This window comes from Apiospora aurea, assembly GCF_038362705.1.
Source record: "Apiospora aurea strain CBS 24483 chromosome Unknown utg000008l_segment0_segment0, whole genome shotgun sequence".
NCBI lineage: Eukaryota > Fungi > Ascomycota > Sordariomycetes > Amphisphaeriales > Apiosporaceae > Apiospora > Apiospora aurea.
The window spans coordinates 1,241,782-1,258,942 of NW_027117395.1; the positions used below are offsets into that span (position 1 = coordinate 1,241,782).

A 17,161-nucleotide genomic window follows, 5' to 3' on the forward strand; every position below is an offset into this window, starting at 1 on the left:
AGAGCCACGCGAATAGATTCAATATAGGTACCTGGCAAGAATGCGCCTGGACCACTAAAGAGGAAGTAAAATGCGCTAGTGTTTCCAGCAAGGCGTAAAGTAAAACAAAAGGCGTATTGCTGCTTCTGAAAAAAGAAAAAGAAAATCATCTATACGGACATCAGATTGCATCCGGAAATCTCAATCTAGACGAGATCTGGGATGGAGTAGGATTCACGTTCTCAAACAGCGGCTATTGTCTTCATGCCATGCAAGACAGACTGCGTAGTCCGGGGTCGAAAACAAGGTACTGTAGCGTCGTGGCAGGGATCCAGCAAAGCAGGGCCGAGTCCGTGTTGGCCTTAGTCCCTTAGGTTAGGTCCTTAGGGGCTGCTAAGGCCTAACCTCCCTAGCTTGGCTTGCAAGCTTGCAACTACTGGGATTGGACTGGCAAGACTGGGACACTTGACATTTGGGACATTTGGGACATTTGGATGCATGGACCTCGAAGAAACGACGACTTCAACTTTCCTGCAACTAAATAAGCCCGCTTTGCCGCCTGACCTCCAACCCGATGGTTCGAAAACCAGCCCGACAACCTACGTAGAAAACAGAGCTCTCCCAAGAGCAGATTTGTTGCCGCTGCATCGTTTCCCACGGCTTTCAGGCACACCTGTCGCATCGGTCCTGCGACACGTCAGTACCGCACTCGTAACGCGACCCCCGGGCCCCCCCATTTTGGGGATTGCGAATCGGAGAGCGACGCAGGATTTTGAGGGAAAGGAGCAGACTTCTACGACCCTCGCTCACCCAGCCAGCCCAGAGAACACGACGAACCGGAAGATGCTCGACAACTCCCGTCGCCACGCCTCCCACGCTTTCCAATCCATGACACGATACTAAACTACCCCCCATCGCCGGCAATGGATGCCTCACGGCAGAACGGAGGCGGCTACATGAAGGGCGGCCGCGAAATGACCCGTGCCGAGCGTTTCGAGGAGGAGAAGCGTCGCATCGTAGACAGTTGCTTCAACAAGAAGGATGTCGACGGCTCTCGTAAGCTTGCCTTGCCCGCTGATGCCTCCGGGCATCGTGTTGTTTGATGAAGACGTGCGTCGAAACAGAACAGATGGGCTAACATGATGACATCGCAGTGATGGAAACGTACATCACCCACATCAGGATCACCGAATATAGCAGCCATCCAAGTGCGCCCGCTCCGCCCGAAGCAAGAAACACTGCAGCCGAGAAACCCCGCGTCATCATCGTCGCCGTTCGGAAATCAGGACGGGTGCGCATGCACAAGTCCAAGGAGAACCCAAATGCCACCTTCTCTATCGGTAAAACATGGGACCTTAACGACTTGACCAGCATAGAGTCGTTTACGGGTAACACCGGCGACCCGCAGAAAAGGCAATGGGCTGGTGATACGGGCTTCACGGTCCATATTGGCAAGCCGTACTACTGGCAAGCCCAAGCCGATAAAGAAAAGAAGTTCTTTATTGCAAGTCTGATCAAGATATACGGGAAATACACCAACGGCAAAGTGCCTGAACTAATCGGGTTTGATGCCCGTGAGCTTGACCAAGTCCTCGGGTCACGAAGACCACCACCACCGGCAGCACGAAATCCCACACCTGCCGAGACGCCAATGTCTTTACGACCTGGGGCAACTCCAACACCCCCAGCCGGCGCTTCCCAAAGCAATCTCTCTGGACTATCAGCCAACAATACGCCGATCGAAGCATATCAACCTCCACCCCCTCGGCCCCCCGCGTCGCCAGCTCGCAATCTGGCACCTCGCAACGGAGCCAATGGTTCGCCTACGCCTAGTTTCGATTCGGGTCGAGGTGCTGGCCAAAATGCTGGCCAAAATGCTGGCCAAAATGCTGCCCTTCGGCGTCTGGGGGTGCAAATCCGAGCCAGGATTCCGTCGCTACCTCATTTACGACAACAAGGAGCGACGACGCATCTAGTGTACCACCCCGCTCGAGGGGCGGCATCAGCGGCCCCGGTGCTTTCGGTCGCTTCGGTGGTGAAAGGGATAATTCTCGAACACCACCTCCTCCAGGACAGTCACCTCTTCCTCCGACACAGCCAACACCACCTCCGCCACAAGTTGATCTTCCTGACAGGAGGCGCCCGCCAATGGACCCTACAAGGCCACAAACTCGTGATCGTGATACCGATCTAGTCCCTGCGCCGCTGATGAGTTCCGGCAATCGTCGAGAACCGCCACCGCAACAGCAACCACCTCCGCCTCCCCGTAGCAGTGATAGAATGTCGCCCCGCAAACCATCGGTTAGTCGTAGGACGGAACCTGCACCAATGCAAGAAACCCTGCAGGAGCTCGACCAGGAACCAGAGAAACCTGCGCCTTCGCCTGAACCAGCCAATGCGACACCGTTTGTCAGTGCATCTGCAAGCCCTGCTCCGGATGCGCCAAGTCCCATTGCCCCCCTCCCGAACATGAAGAGAGCCGACCGGGTCTTGGCCCCATGATCAAGGCCAAACGTTCCAAAGGCGATCTGGCAGGCACGCTGTGGAAGGCAGCATCTGCAGCGGCAGCGTTCAAGCCGAGGGTTGGTGGTGCCGGTGAGCGCTTGCGGGAGTTGAAACGCCAGGATAGCGGCACAGAAGGGCCAGATGGTATTACGTCTGTTATTCCAGCCCCACCCAGGGCAGCGCCAGAGCCAGAGCCATCAGCTTCGGAGAGCGGCTCGGGCGTGCCAAAGTTGAAGTTAACTGAAGCCAACGCGAGCCGTCCTAGCAGTCTCCAGCCTTCGGCCAAAGATGCTTCCAAGAGCGCGGAGCTGAACAAAGTGGAGGAAATGAAGGACCCCGCCATTACGAGCAATGATGCAAAGTATCTGAGCACTTTGGGGATTGATACAACGATACTGGCCGGTCAAACAAGTGAATTCACCAAGTGGCTTGACCATTTTGGTTGGGTACCCGGCGACCAGATGCGTGGCCGCAACTACGAGGAGATGAAGATGGACATCGACCGGCAGCTCAACAAGGCGCAAGCTGGCGGTTGGGTCGTTCGTTTTGAAGAGGACGATGGGCGGATGGATGCTATCAAAAGAGGCCTCGACCTTTCGATCGCGGAATGTGACGAGCTTGATAATCTACTAACGCTTTACAGTGTGGAGTTGTCGGTAAGTCCTCGTGGTTTCTAAACTATTCAGATATCATCGCTAATACAGTATAGACTCTGTCTGACGATATCGCCTACATCGAAGCTCAAGGCCAAGGTCTGCAGGTGCAGGCAGCAAACCAGAAGGCGCTGAAGAAGGAGCTCGAGTCACTTCTGGATACCTGTGCGATTCAGCGCGAGGACTTGAGGCCTCTCGAAGTCGCTCCTCTCGATTCAACCCAAGGGCTCGAGGATGTCGAACTTACCCTAGTCACCTTGTACAAGGCCATGGTGAAGATCGATCCTGCTGTGGATGGCTCCGAGGTCCGAAGGAGCGAGGACACAAGCCTTGGTGAACAACAGGCAGGCTTTAATTCTGATTATGGCAAGATGCGCATCGTCCAAGAGAAGAAAGAGATGTACACATCGAGCAACGCCCAATTTCTCGTACGATTCAAAGAATTCATGGACAAGCAGTTCGAGCAAGCCGCCCGGGAGACCAAGAAGGTGCTTGATGGGGCTCTTTCTAAAAAGGTCGACCAGCAGCATCACGATGTTGGACGGGACATGCTGTGGCGTTATAGTCCACTCATGTTATACGCTAAGGACATGAATCTTCTTGGCTGGAATAGCATGATCCAGACCTACCAAATGGCCAACTTGCCGTTATATAAAGCAGAATTCAAGGGTGTACTTGATGCGTGGAAGCGCAACGCACGGAAACCGACCGGCGACGAAGGCGACCTGCTCTTCTCCACCCAAATCGAGAAGCAGCACGAAAGCAAAATGGATGCTGCAAGGAAGCTCACAGTCAAGCGAAGCCAGACCTTGGCGAAGTCCCTGCGATCTCCCATGGGAGAAGGCAGTCGGACAAACCTTGACAAGGTGGCAGATGGGCGGAGCCTTCCGTACGAAATATTCGCGGCTATCGTCGAGGATATGCTGCCTCTTGTCGAGATGGAGCAAAATTTCATCATTGACTTTTTCCATGCCACGACCCTAGAGACGATCGATTTCCCTGATGCTGTGGCAGCTTCAAAACCCCGCGACAGACGCGGCGGTGACCTCAAGCGCCATAGGCTCATGGAACCGGATCGAGAGTTGGCCAGAAGGGTCACTAAAGCTATGGAGTCCATCTTCTCTTTCTTGGAACAGGATCTGCAGAACACAGTTGACTGGGTGCTGTCCCAGGATCCGTTGTAAGTACATTTGTGCCTCTCATCCCAGATTACCATACTAACGCGTTTGACAGGCAAGGAGTTGGCGTCTTGGCGATGATTGAACGCAAGCATTCCAGAGTGACCCAGTCCAACCAGGACTTCCTGAACAACGTCCTCCAAAAACTGCACAGTGGTCTCGAGGCACGCTTCTCCAAGTTCGTTGATGAGCAGATCCGTGCCATCGAGGAAACCAAGGTCAAGATCAAGAAGCGCAAGGGCGTCATCTCCTTCATCCGCGTGTTCCCCCAGTTCTGCATGGTCATTGAGAGCATGATGACGGCTGCCGACTCTGGCAGTTCGGCTCGCCGCTCTGTGGACCGCGAGTACGATCGCATCATCCGATCCATGTTTGATTCGCTCAAGGTTATTGCGCGTGAAAACCCTACCACTCTTACCAGTTCCGGGGCAGACCCGGAGGATAAGGAGGCCCTCAACTTCCACATTCTGCTCATTGAGAATATGAACCACTTCTTGGATGAGGTTGACACGCACAGCCTTGAGATCCTCGAGGATTGGAAGGCAGCTGCTGGCTCCGAGCTCAATGAGCATATGAACCTCTATCTCAATGCGGTGATGCGTCGACCTCTAGGCAAGCTCCTTGAGTACCTGGAGAACATCGAAGCGCAGCTCGCGTCTGGCAAGTCCACCGCCATCATCGCAGCCCAGCCCAGCAACTCCAAGTCCACCTTCAACAAGATCTTGTCCAACTACGACGGCAAGGAAGTCAAGAAGGGCGTCGAGGCCCTGCGGAAGAGGGTCGAGAAGCACTTTGGCGACGCCGAAGACCCCCAAGGCGGCCGCAACCTGGTCAACCGCGTGCTGCGGGAGTGCGAGAAGTTCTACGGCGAGGTCGAGGTCCGCATCAGCACGGTCACGGCCAGCGTCTACGGCGGAGATGTGCTCTTCGAGTGGCCGCGTGCGGAGGTCAAGAGCGCGTTCTCGATTGGGAGGTAGTATAGTATGGAGATGTAATAGCTTGCTTGACAGCTCTGGAGCCGGCCATGGCCCGGAGAGTCTAGTCACGTTTGAAGAAGGCTAGAGGGGACAAGCAGGTGCAATTCAGTTCAGTGCGGTAGATGAGTGTTTGCGGGGGTTGATGAAGATGGAATGTATATGCTGGATAGCCCCATGAACGATACGATGACTCCCTTTCAGCGTGTAATAATCAATATAAAGACTAGATGTTGAGCGGGCAATTTACATATATATATATTTATTATTCCAAGTACCAATTGCCATACTCCCCATAAGCCAATCGAGCTTAGGACAGTGCACGTTCGTTAGCAGGCTTGAATAGTGCATAACGTAAGTATATACGGCCATCTGGCTTTTGGTCACCCGTGCCGAGTTTCTCTTCCACCCATATCAGCTTTAGACATTAATACCTCAAGTACCTTATTTAGCAGGTGAAGTCAACTGTAGATATCAGGCAATGGTTAGTTCATCGGACAATTGGTTTTTCTTTCTCTCTGCCCCGCCGAGGACGTATCGTACCTGCCAGACGTCGATGACGACGTATCCGGACCCGCCGTTCAATATGCCGACGGCGACGACGTTGTTGAGCCAGTAGTAGTCCGGGTGGCCGGTCTCGAGGAGGCAGTGCAGGTGGATGGTGCCGTCCTTTTGCGCGGGCCCGCTGGTGCGGATGAAGATGTTAGCGCCGTCGTCCGTCTGGAAGTGGTAGCGCGTGTCCGGGTGGAAGGTGCCGTACTGGTCCGTCAGGCCCCAGTCGGCGCCGAGGTTAAGGACTTTGCCTGTGTGGTATGTGGTCTTAGCGGTCAGTCCGAGAGAGGGGAGGGAGAGATTTTACCGTTCAGCTTGGGGCCGTGGAACTCGCCGCCGATGATGGGGACGGCCTGGCGGTCGCCCTGCGGACCGGGGCCGATTTGGATGCCGGGCGAGAGGGTCGCGTTGACCGTGTAGAGGAACTCGAAGCCCGGCGGTGTCGGGCCGGCGGCGGCGGCCACGTTCGTGGCGAAGGCGTCGAGGAGAGGGGCGAAGGCGGCGAGGAGAGGGGCGAAGAAGCTGCGCATCTTGATGTTATGTATGGATGCTTACTAAATCTTTCTAGATGCAAGGGAGCGTACAAATCTCTCTACGGCTACTCTACAAATCAGCAACTTCAGGTACGAGAAAACCATGTGACTTTATATATCAATGCAAGTATTGGAGCAGACAGTCTTCTTGAGTCTCGTTACCGCTATCGTGTACCGAGCAAATACCCGGTAGCCGGATCCCACACCTCGTCCCGCAGCAGATGCCAGTTGTGGACTCTGCGATAGATCTTGATTCAGGGTTGCAGTGGAGGGGGTCGGGCCATTGGCGGTGGTGGTGAGGATGCGGAGAAAGGTGGCAGAGGATGGGGTACCTCGTCAATTAGCTGCCGATCTTGCATGGCCTTCCTTGGCCTATGCAGGGGGGTGCAGATTTATACCTCATTCCGGGTAATGATGTAGCACGAACCCCAGCCCAGCGATGCCTCGGCGTGGCTCTCCTATGAAGATGTCGGCCAGAGATCCGGGTGCATGAGTAAGTTGGCCGGTCGATTGGGTATACTTGCTCGTCACGCGGTCACGAACGGCTTTGCCCGAGATGGGGGCTGGAGGCAAGCTTGAGACTATGTAGCTACGACCACATCTATGCTTTCGATGCCAGCCACTTGCAGCGTTTACATCAGTTCAATGGGTTAAAATGTCAGTATTCGCCTAGTAAATGGGTAAAGATAGGAAATGGTTCGAGCAGAACGGTTATTATCAACCCAGGCGAACCGTCCTCCACATCCTCATGCACTCCTGTAGTTCCACAGACAACGACCCCTCGAGTGCGGCCGTGGTAGCATCCTTGATCATGGCGACGAGCAAGCTTGCCTGGGCAAAGGTCTCTTGGTCATTCCTCAAGGCAGTGTAATCCGACTTCCTCATGCCGCCGTTGTCCGCCCAGGCCTTCCACAGATCCAGCATGCCGCATATCGACGATGTGAACTGGCCGTCGAGGACCATGCGATGGAGGAGAGTACCGGCGGCATCCTTCAAGCTTAGGGAGTCATCTAGCACGCGACGCGATTTCAGCCAGCGCAGGTTGTGGTCCGCGATCAACTTGGTGTCCCATTTGGGGCTCTGTAGGGCTTCAGACTCTCTGGCTTCCTGGCGTTGCCTATCCAGACGCATCTTGTCGCGCACTTCATATTTTAGCTGTTGAAAGTCCGGGATTACGGGGCCATGTGCACTTACTGTCCTGCATTCTCTGTATGTTTTCCCGCTGCATCCTCTCCGCTGCAGCGCGTTGCCGGTCCGCGGGGGCCATCTGCATTTCAGCCCGCAACGCGAGTTGTTGCTCCGTGTTGTGTCTGACGAACTGCTCGTGCTGCTCCTCGATCGTGTTGTGCTTTGTGGACCACTCGGGCGTTTCCGCGTCGTCCATGACGCCGAGCAGAACGAGGACGCCGCAGGGCACGGTGTCCCGGCGCGCAAAGGCGAGGGTCTCGTCGGGGATCCTGTAGTTCCAGAGCATCGTCTGGCTCGTCGTTCCGTAGGCGGTGCAGGCGCTGGCGAACCACATGCCGTCCTGCTTGTCCCGGCGGACACGCAGGTGTCCGATGAAGAGACTGTGCAGGCTGCTGTTGGAACGCAGAAGATCTGCTTCTTGGCTGATGGCCGTCGTGAGGCCCTCGACTGAGATCTGGCAGGTGATGGGTTTGGCAGCATGGTCTTCTCCCTGCTTCCGGATAGAGTCCATTGACTCTTGGCTGTATACGCTACCGGCATCCTTCTTCACTGGCTCCTTATCCTCAGCAGTCTCTGGGGCATCTTGGGACGTGGAAGCTTCGGCAAACTCTGGAGCTTCCGTCTTCTTCGGCGGCGGTGGTAGACTCACCCAGTACGGAGGCAACGATGAGAAGTGGCGGGTAGTCCAGGAAGGCAACCAGTTCACGGCAAGCGACAGATGACCATCCTAGTCATCCAATGGCGCAAGGCTCAGCGCCTTTTGCCCGCCCCTCGCCGTCATGAGCGCGCAGCCAGCCGGTGTCCACAGCCCAGTCGATCGGAGCAGCCTCCAGCCGTGAGGGTCCGGCACCGCGCCCAGATCGAGCAGGTACGAGACGAGCTGGTCGAAAGCGACCTCGACCTGGGGCTGGCGGAGCTGGTCGGCGTACTCGACGCGCTGCGTCTTGATCCCGATGGTGTTCGTCTTCCAGTTGAAGGTGGTCCAGGACCCTCCCGGGATCTGGCTGGGCTGCCTCGACAGCTGCCAGTATTCGGACCGCTGGCTGAACCGGTCCCAGGGCGTCACCGCATAGCGCGGCAGCTCGACCTCGATGACGCGGTTCACGACGTCGCTGCGGGTGAGGGCCGTCAGCCGGCTGTGGCGGAGCATGCGCTTGATCTTGGAGAGGGCGGCAAGCGTGGCGATGGTGTTGTACAATATCGGCAGCACACCGAGAACGGCGAGGGGCACGCCAATGTACGTGATGATGTCGGTTGCTGTAGTGCCTGAATTCGAGTCCGACATCGTGTGAATAGTTTGAGATATTCAACAGAGACACAATTATTAGTAGTGGACTTGGTGGATGGTGTTACTTTTTCTTCTCGAGATACTAATCTCGTTACAGACAGACCTTGCCGTCGCCTTTTCAGCCGCACTGCACCAGCAGTTATTAGACCAGCCATGGCGCCAAAGTAGCCTTTTGCAATTTACAGGATATAATATAGTATGTAGTTCGACAGACGAGACCCTGAGTTGAAATTCAATTATCAAAGGTGTAGAATGATACTAATGATGAATGGGCTGTTGAGGACCATGACTTGCATTTGATCGCTTGGCTTGGGAAGTTATGCTCGATACTTTATGTTTATGTTACCTCCTGCAGGTCGTCCGTCGCTGCATCATCTGCCGAAAATGTCAACAAAGTTCTGCGGCACAACAGCTCCGAATCCATTGAAACCCAATCGCAGACTTTGGACGTCTTCGCTGACCTCAACAATCAACATACATAGCCCACAACATCACCAGCGCGGATGATATAGCTCAGTTGAAACCAACACGTCGGCGTTGTTCTTCACGCGCATTTTGCACACGTTTGTTTTCTTGATCGCACTCGTGACCAGCTATCCCGCCCATCGCTAGCCCCTCCGCGGTAGCCAACTTTCGCCGCGGCCACAATGCAGACCGTGTAGGCGATCATGAGATATCACTCCCTTTACCATGGCCTCACCCACGCTACCATTGCTCTCGCCCTTGCCGCAACCGGCACGCTAGCCCAATTCCCCAATATCGCTGCCAACTTGACCACTATTGTCTCCCCGCTCGACCCCGACATCACCATCAGCTACAAGATCCCCCATGACGCCTGCACGACCGCCTTCGAGACGCAGGAGCAGTATACGGGCTGGGTGAACGTGACATCCCCGGGCGACGGATATGCCACCAACACCTTCTTCTGGTTTGTCGGCGCGCGCGAGCCCACCTCGGCGCTGACGGTATGGCTGAACGGCGGGCCCGGGTCGTCCTCCATGTTCGGCTTCTTCGCCGAGGTGGGACCGTGCGAGGTCGTCGACGCCGGCGCTGACGCCCGCGGCCAGGACATGTTCGCGACCGTGGCGAGGGAATGGGGCTGGGACCGCGCCTCCAACATGCTCTTCATCGACCAGCCCAACCAGGTCGGCTTCTCGTACGACGCGCCCACCAACGGGTCCCTCGATCTGCTTACCAACGAGATCCGCATCCCGCCCGAGGCTCGGCCGGATACACGTCCGCCCGGTCTGTTCCTCAATGGGACCTTCAGCTCGATGAACTCGAATCATACGGCCAACACGACCGAGACAGCTGCTGTAGCCGTGTGGCACATGCTGCAAGGCTTCCTTGCGACATTTCCCCATTTCAATCCGCCTAACACCAGCTCCGTAGGCGTCAATCTGTTCGCCGAGAGTTACGGTGGCAAATACGGGCCTGTGTTTGCTTCGAAATGGGAAGAGATGAACGACGAGCTGCTCACCAATGGAACCGCGTCGAATACCACGGCGGCAGCATTGGATATACACCTTACCTCGCTGGGCATTGTCAATGGCTGCGTGGACGACTTGATCCAAGCCCCCTACTACCCCGTCATGGCCAACAGCAACTCCTACGGCTTCCAAGCCCTGAGTCCAGTCCGCGCCCAGATGGCCAACGCGAGCTTCTACGTCCCCGGCGGCTGCCGCGACCTCATCAGGCAATGCCGCACCGCCGTCACCGTGGGCGACCCCGCCAACACGGGCGCCGTCGCCTCCGTCAACGACCTCTGCAGCCGCGCCTACACGACCTGCACCGACCAGGTGATGCTCCCCTACGCCGACTCGGGCCGCAGCGTCTACGACATCGCGGCGACCCTGCCGGACTCCTCCTTCCCGCCCTCGCAGCGCTACCTCGCGTACCTCAACACGGCCCCGGCCCAGGCCGCCCTCGGCGCCGCCCTCAACTACACCGAGACGAACCCCCGGGTCGTCGCCGCCTTCCGCGCCACCAGCGACTACGAGCGCCAGTCCCTCGTCCCCCAGCTCGCCGCCCTGCTCGACCGCGGCATCCGCATCGGCTTCGTCTACGGCGACCGCGACTACATCTGCAACTGGTACGGCGGCGAGGCCGTCTCGCTCGCCGTCGCGGCCGCGGCCACATCTCCCGCCTATAACAACAACAACAATAACGACAACGCGAACTCGTTCGCCGACGCCGGCTACGCCCCCATCGTCGTCAACGACTCCTACATCGGCGGCGTCGTCCGCCAGCTCGGCAACCTCTCCTTCAGCCGCATCTACCAGGCCGGCCACTTCGTCCCCGCCTACCAGCCCGAGACGGCCTTCCAGGTCTTCGCCCGCATCATCCTCGGCAAGTCGCTCTCGGACGGCCAGCCCGTCGACCTCGCCACATACGACACGACGGGCCCGGCGAACGCGACGAGCTCGCTGGAGCTCCCGCCGAGCCCCACGCACACCTGCTGGGTCAGGAATATCCCCGGGACATGCGACGAGGCGGAGCAGAAGGTCCTTGGGAGCTTCGACTCGGTCAAGGAGAAGGTGGCCATTATCGATGGGGCGCTGGTGACGGGAGAAGCCGCAAGTAGTTCGGCGTCTCGTACGACAGCTAGTAGCACATCGCCTACAGCGCCATTGACAGGTCTTTTCACTGCAACAACCACGCCGCAAAGTGCAGCGGGCAGGGACGTGAAACCAAGGCTTACGATTATAGCAGGGGCGGTACTGATGGCGATATTACGGATTTTGTAGGAGTAAATACTAGTAACTTCGATGGTAGCAGTTTGATAAATGTGTTATTGAATTGATATATCTTTATCTCCAACATCTAGGCAAGATGTGTGTATCCACGAGCGCCCTCTGGGACGGTGGTACAGTATGTCTACGTGACTTACCTAGTACAGGAGTCGTCAAGGACCAGCCATAGGGCATGGTTGGTGCTGATGGAATACCTAGGAGAAACCGTTAGAATGTGGGTTTCAAATGATTGCAGCAAATTATGATAAGTGTCAATGTATCAGATACATATGCCTTGTCACAGGCGTTATCATCAAAACCCAGAGGGCTATGTTGACCGTCGTGAATATTGGATCATCATTTAATAAGGTGATGGGGAAAGGGTAGAAGAATCTTACCTGTTGTGGTGCTGTGAGGAGTAACCCTGAAGATGGAACACCAAATGACTTGGCTACAGCGACTGTCAGTTGCTGTCCAGACCATAGAAGCAAGCTTTGAAGAGCATGAGATTGGGATCAGGAAGACTAGACTCTTCAACGCCGTGAGGCTAAGACATATGCTTGTCATTTGTCGAGTCGATTCATCATATGGGAAGTGGTTGAATACAAGACAGTGAAGCTTACCATTGGACCTAGAGAAGCTTCGAAAAAGGTCAGTACATGCTTAAGACGTTTTGGGTACAACAATGAATTGAGACGTCTTCTGATTCAGTTAGGCATGAATGGTATTAAAAAAGAGGTTGTCTGCATCGGAAACCCGGATAAGACTCGTCATCTAGGGTATCATCACGAGAAGGTTTGGTACGAAGAAAAAGAAATAAAAGTCGACTTACCCTGGATATGGCTGTACAGGTTGCGTTCAAGAACACATCATGCCATATTGTAGAACGCGTGCCAACATATTTTACGCATACTGCAGATTGAAGAGTCAGAAGAGCCTTCAACTGTTTGTTCTTTCACACGGATGTTTGTGGTTTCGGATCAGTGGGCGAGGTTTTCTAGGCCTGCCGCAAAATGGCGTATCGTCTCATGCGAAAGTGATTCGGAGCCCAGTGCCGCTTCATCATACGAAACGTAGGAGAGGTTGCAATAAAGCAAGCTTAGACATACCCTTGATTGGGGAGGTGACCTGGACTTTATTACATGTTAGCCGAAGGAACTTGACCAGTTGAGCAACAGTAGTGGTAGGTGGGAGGGTAGATCAGTAACAGCCATGTTTTATCGTCAATGGTAATCAGACGGTAATTTCCAGCTGTGCAAAGCACAGAAGTTGTTCATCATCAAAATGTGTGTAGGGAAAGTAAAATGCGTAACATACCATTCAAGTCCAGGTCAATCTTGGCGAAGACAACACTGCGCGCATGCGCGCAGAACATGCTACGAACTGCGACAGCAACCCAGTATTCAGGTCTTGTCCATTGCGGAGTTTCTGTTAACCAGTTAGCAAGTTGAATATGGCAATGTTGCGCTTTACTCGAGAGTGCGTGGTCTGTCGTCTCAGACTGACGTGTAAAAACAGTTTCATTCCAATTAAGGTCAAAGACTCTAGTTTGCGGTTTACAACTTGTCATCAATGTGATGGGGAGGGAGTGTCGGAGGAAGAGAAAATACTCACGATTTCATGTTTGCTGCGAGCCGAACAGGCACAGCTCGCAGGTTGTTGGTAGGAAAGAGAAGCTGTCAAGAAGGTTACGATGCAGAAAAATCAACTTTTCAATGGGCCGTACCGCGTTTGGTGGGCGACGGCGGTCACAAAGTCGGAACAACACTTAACCGTGATGCCGACCAAGCCTTTTAAAAAGGTGGGGTCGAGCTTTGGAGGTACCTATCTTGTGGCTGAGGCGGGCAGTACCTGCCGGTGGTTGGAAAAGTGCCCCGCTTGGTCTGTGCCTATCTCCGACTTTCGCAAGTTTGGGCTTGTCTAAAAGCCTCCGGCTCTGTCAGGGCCAATGGAGCCTTCTCCAACTGGAGATGCTTGCTCCAGCGTGGCGCTATGCGAGTTGGAGACAGGAGAAGCGTCATTGGCGGGGACCAAAGGCTGGCACAGCTCATCGGGTAAGCCTTTGCAATCGAGCAATTCCCACATTTGCATCATTGAATACCCATATCTTCTTGCAGTCGTGGCCTTGGGTACCTGGTAGCAGCAGCTATTTCGTGCGTCGAGTTGCGCCGTGTCCAGAATGACTACAACACTTCGTCGTTAGGCGTTAGGGGGCAAAAGTCGCAAAAGCTCATTACAGAGGCCTTGGACCACATGGAGCACAAGCCAATTTATTGCCAATGGCTTGCCAGCCCAGGAGCTCACACGACCTGGGTTTTAATCTTAGCTCGTAGCCGTACTGGGCCGACAACTCCCGTCTCGGCTCAAGGGACGGGCGTAAAGGAACTTCCCAACCATCGTGACCCGGGAAATCTTCTTTGGGCGCCGGCGCAGCCCATTTCCCCATTGGTGTACACGCCTCCAGAGTCCAGTGCTCAGGCTCCGCGGGCGCCAGATTGGCTTTCTCGGGATGAAGAACAGTCTCATCTCCTGCTAGCCCTTCTAGCCCTTCTAGCCCTTCTAGCCCTCCTATTTGCAGATCGCTGTGCCGAGGAGCGAGCGATAACTCTAGTGAAAGCCTGGTAAAAGGCGGGGAGTGGGGGAGGCATGACGGGCGGCGCTGGCTGTTGCTGCTCTTTCATGTCATCCATCAATATAACCCACATCTGCCCCTCGGTAGATCCCCATCCAGGCACAGACTTAAGTAGCTCTTTCGTCACACAAATGGAGCTTCAGTAGATCCCCATTGCCTTCCTCCTGCACTTATTACTGCTTGCCATTCCGTCGTAACCTGCCTGCCTACTTGGAACTCTCGTCAACTCTTACAACCTTTTCAATCCTTTTCCGATCATCTGCCCCCCGCGCCCATATACCCCCTTACCTATCTTCGCCTATAAGCTCGGTTCACAAGCCATTGAGTAACAGCACACACACGCACACACAGCCTTTGCAACCCAAGCAAACAACAATATGGCCTCATCAAACGGCGAGATGCCCCCCGCAGAGCAGGCTTCTGTCAACACAGACATCGTGACCTTGACTCGATTCCTGACGGAAGAGCAGGCCAAGGTCAAGGAGGCCACAGGAGATTTCACGTAGGTGTTGTAAACCAACCACTGGTTCCGAAAGCGTGACCACTGACATATGTAACTCAACAGCCTGCTTTGCCACGCCCTCCAATTCTCGTTCAAGTCTATTTCGCATTACATTCGTCGAGCTACGTTAGTAAACCTGACTGGTCTGGCTGGACATTCCAATGCGACGGGTGACGACCAGAAGAAGCTCGACGTGATAGGCAATGACTTGTTCATTGCTGCCATGCGGTCTTCGGGCAAGTGCGCCCTGCTCGTGTCCGAGGAGGAAGAGGAGGTGATATACTTCAAGGACCAGCATCAAAACGCGCGGTACGCCGTGGCGTGTGACCCGATCGACGGTAGCTCCAACTTGGATGCTGGTGTCTCAGTAGGCACCATCTTCGGTGTCCACAAGCTCGCGGAGGGCTCGACAGGCACCAAGGAAGACATCCTGAAGCCTGGCTCTGAGCTGGTCGCCGCTGGTTTCACCATGTACGGTGCTTCGGCGCAATTGGTCATCACCATGAAGGGCGGCGGCGTGAACGGTTTCACCCTCGACAACAACTTCGGCGAGTTCATCTTGACTCACCCCGACATGAGGATCCCCAAGAGCCGTGCCATCTACTCCACCAACGAGGGTAACGCGATGTACTGGGAAGAGTCTACCAAGAACTACTTCGAGTCCCTGAAGTTCCCCAAGGGCGACGAAAAGCCGTATAGCGCTCGTTACATCGGTTCCATGGTTGCTGATGCGTACCGAACGCTGCTATACGGAGGTATCTTCGCCTACCCGGCGGACAAGAAGAGCCCGAAGGGTAAACTGCGAATTCTGTATGAGTGCGCACCCATGGCCATGGTGTTCGAGAATGGTAAGCACCTCATAAATCTTACGTGAAATGAAAGGCGCTAACAATGCTTTCACAGCTGGCGGTCTTGCGGTAAACAGCAAGATGGAACGGATGATGGACGTTGTGCCAGAGCACATTCATGACAAGTCTGGTATCTTTATGGGCAGTTACGATGAAGTGGAGAAGGTCAAGGCCTTCCACAAGTAATTAATGTCTGGGATTTTGCGATGGATTGTATGGTTACTGCGCTGTGAGCTGGCCTTGATGGCGCAAAATTGGGAATGAGTGCTTGGCTATGCTTTGCCTGCAACGAACCAGTACGCTAGGTAACTACATAAGTTGTAATTTACGAGCCTATGAAATGCAAACCACAGCGTATGCTTTATTATCACCCGTGACATGTGATAGTGCAGAAGTTCTCGCTGACCTTCTACACCTTACAGTCTAGGGAAGAATTTGGGGGTATTCTTCTTCCAGTCTTGGTAGTCCTTTCGATCCCCGTATCGCTTGTCGTACTTCTCACTCAATGGGATGCCCGTGACCTTCAGCAGCAAAAAGCTCACGAAGCTTGGACTAACATAGGAAAGGAGGAGTGCAAGGATCTTCCCCCCTACACCTCCCGGGAACCCAAGTCCGACCTGGACTGGGCTGGTGACAAGCACGCCAGCAGCCGCTGTCGCAATACCTGTCCAAAGTGTGCATTCGCCAAAGTAGTTGGGATATTGACTGTCAAGCTCAGTCAGTTGTTTGTTTTCAGGTTCAGCAACACACATGTAGGCTTACCTTTTGCTCCACAAGCCTCGCGTCATGAAATGCTCGTCATGCTGCTTGGTTCTCTTCTCATGCATCCACTGGCTCTTCTGGCGATCGGCAATGACCTCGAAGGCGAGTCCGCCGATGTACAGCGCCATTCCGATCGCGTCAGTGAGCTTTACGGCAGGCATAGAGGCGAACACGGCAGGCGGGATAGCGTTGATGGCGATAACGGGCATAAGGCAGAGCGTGACCCAGGTGGCCTGGCCCATCCAGGCCACCGCAAACTTGGAGGGCGACTTCTTGATCTCATCGAATCGAGAATCCTTGCCCTCTTTCATGACCCGGTCGAAGAGGAATGAGCCCAATCGGATAGACCAGAACGCGACGGCACCGCTCAGCGCAACCTGTCGCCAATTGAGACTTCCGGCGCCAGCGCCGACCGACTTCAGAAACGGCGACAGCAAGCTGGGCAGCTTTACGGCGGCGCCGGCAGACTTTGCGCGTAGGCTGGGCAGGTACAGACTGAGGAGCGTCACAGACAGGAACGTCAGGGCGCCCGAGGCATCGTAGAAGCGTTCCGACTGCGCCGCGATGGATGGGATCGCGAATGCCGTTTGAATTGCAAAGGCGGCCGCGGCGCTCGGTGCCAGAGTCCGCAGAAACGGACTGCGGAAGTTGGTTATATGCAGGAATGTCTGAAGGAGACCCATTTCGTATATCTAGGGGATCTTGACTTCAGCAGTCGTGACTACTTAGGTATTGGGTTATCAAAACTCATTGGATGTGGAATGGAAATATCCGGCGGGAAAGAGGATCCTACTTAAAGATACAAATCACACCACGGAGCTTGAGTTTCAAACAC

General features: G+C 54.9%; 8 protein-coding genes across 8 annotated transcripts; 4 read left to right on the top strand and 4 right to left on the bottom strand.

Moving 5' to 3' along the window:
* Window positions 1–902: 902 nt before the first annotated feature.
* Window positions 903–5,292, top strand: PG986_011878 (Exocyst complex component 1; the record flags this gene model as incomplete). The annotated part of the gene is made up of 6 exons (XM_066848100.1): window positions 903–1,035; window positions 1,134–1,911; window positions 1,956–2,280; window positions 2,394–3,140; window positions 3,194–4,317; window positions 4,371–5,292. 6 exons carry the CDS (start codon window positions 903–905, stop codon window positions 5,290–5,292), a joined length of 4,029 nt encoding a protein of 1,342 aa, XP_066694796.1.
* Window positions 5,293–5,733: 441 nt separating this feature from the next.
* On the bottom strand, window positions 5,734–6,371 carry PG986_011879 (uncharacterized protein; the record flags this gene model as incomplete). The annotated part of the gene is made up of 3 exons (XM_066848101.1): window positions 5,734–5,754; window positions 5,833–6,092; window positions 6,149–6,371. 3 exons carry the CDS (start codon window positions 6,369–6,371, stop codon window positions 5,734–5,736), a joined length of 504 nt encoding a protein of 167 aa, XP_066694797.1.
* Window positions 6,372–7,091: 720 nt separating this feature from the next.
* On the bottom strand, window positions 7,092–8,847 carry PG986_011880 (uncharacterized protein; the record flags this gene model as incomplete). Its single annotated transcript, XM_066848102.1, has 3 exons — window positions 7,092–7,516; window positions 7,569–8,289; window positions 8,413–8,847. 3 exons carry the CDS (start codon window positions 8,845–8,847, stop codon window positions 7,092–7,094), a joined length of 1,581 nt encoding a protein of 526 aa, XP_066694798.1.
* A 671-nt stretch (window positions 8,848–9,518) lies between these two features.
* Window positions 9,519–11,597, top strand: PG986_011881 (serine carboxypeptidase; the record flags this gene model as incomplete). Its single annotated transcript, XM_066848103.1, has 1 exon — window positions 9,519–11,597. The coding sequence occupies one exon, from the start codon at window positions 9,519–9,521 to the stop codon at window positions 11,595–11,597; it is 2,079 nt and encodes a 692-aa protein (XP_066694799.1).
* Window positions 11,598–12,720: 1,123 nt separating this feature from the next.
* On the bottom strand, window positions 12,721–13,204 carry PG986_011882 (uncharacterized protein; the record flags this gene model as incomplete). The annotated part of the gene is made up of 4 exons (XM_066848104.1): window positions 12,721–12,833; window positions 12,900–13,010; window positions 13,089–13,126; window positions 13,197–13,204. The coding sequence occupies 4 exons, from the start codon at window positions 13,202–13,204 to the stop codon at window positions 12,721–12,723; spliced, it is 270 nt and encodes an 89-aa protein (XP_066694800.1).
* Window positions 13,205–13,574: 370 nt separating this feature from the next.
* Window positions 13,575–14,207, top strand: PG986_011883 (uncharacterized protein; the record flags this gene model as incomplete). Its single annotated transcript, XM_066848105.1, has 2 exons — window positions 13,575–13,636; window positions 13,700–14,207. The coding sequence occupies 2 exons, from the start codon at window positions 13,575–13,577 to the stop codon at window positions 14,205–14,207; spliced, it is 570 nt and encodes a 189-aa protein (XP_066694801.1).
* A 384-nt stretch (window positions 14,208–14,591) lies between these two features.
* PG986_011884 (fructose bisphosphatase protein) lies at window positions 14,592–15,750 on the top strand (the record flags this gene model as incomplete). Its single annotated transcript, XM_066848106.1, has 3 exons — window positions 14,592–14,716; window positions 14,780–15,564; window positions 15,620–15,750. 3 exons carry the CDS (start codon window positions 14,592–14,594, stop codon window positions 15,748–15,750), a joined length of 1,041 nt encoding a protein of 346 aa, XP_066694802.1.
* A 230-nt stretch (window positions 15,751–15,980) lies between these two features.
* PG986_011885 (uncharacterized protein) lies at window positions 15,981–17,009 on the bottom strand (the record flags this gene model as incomplete). Its single annotated transcript, XM_066848107.1, has 2 exons — window positions 15,981–16,269; window positions 16,327–17,009. The coding sequence occupies 2 exons, from the start codon at window positions 17,007–17,009 to the stop codon at window positions 15,981–15,983; spliced, it is 972 nt and encodes a 323-aa protein (XP_066694803.1).
* Between the last annotated feature and the right edge of the window lie 152 nt (window positions 17,010–17,161).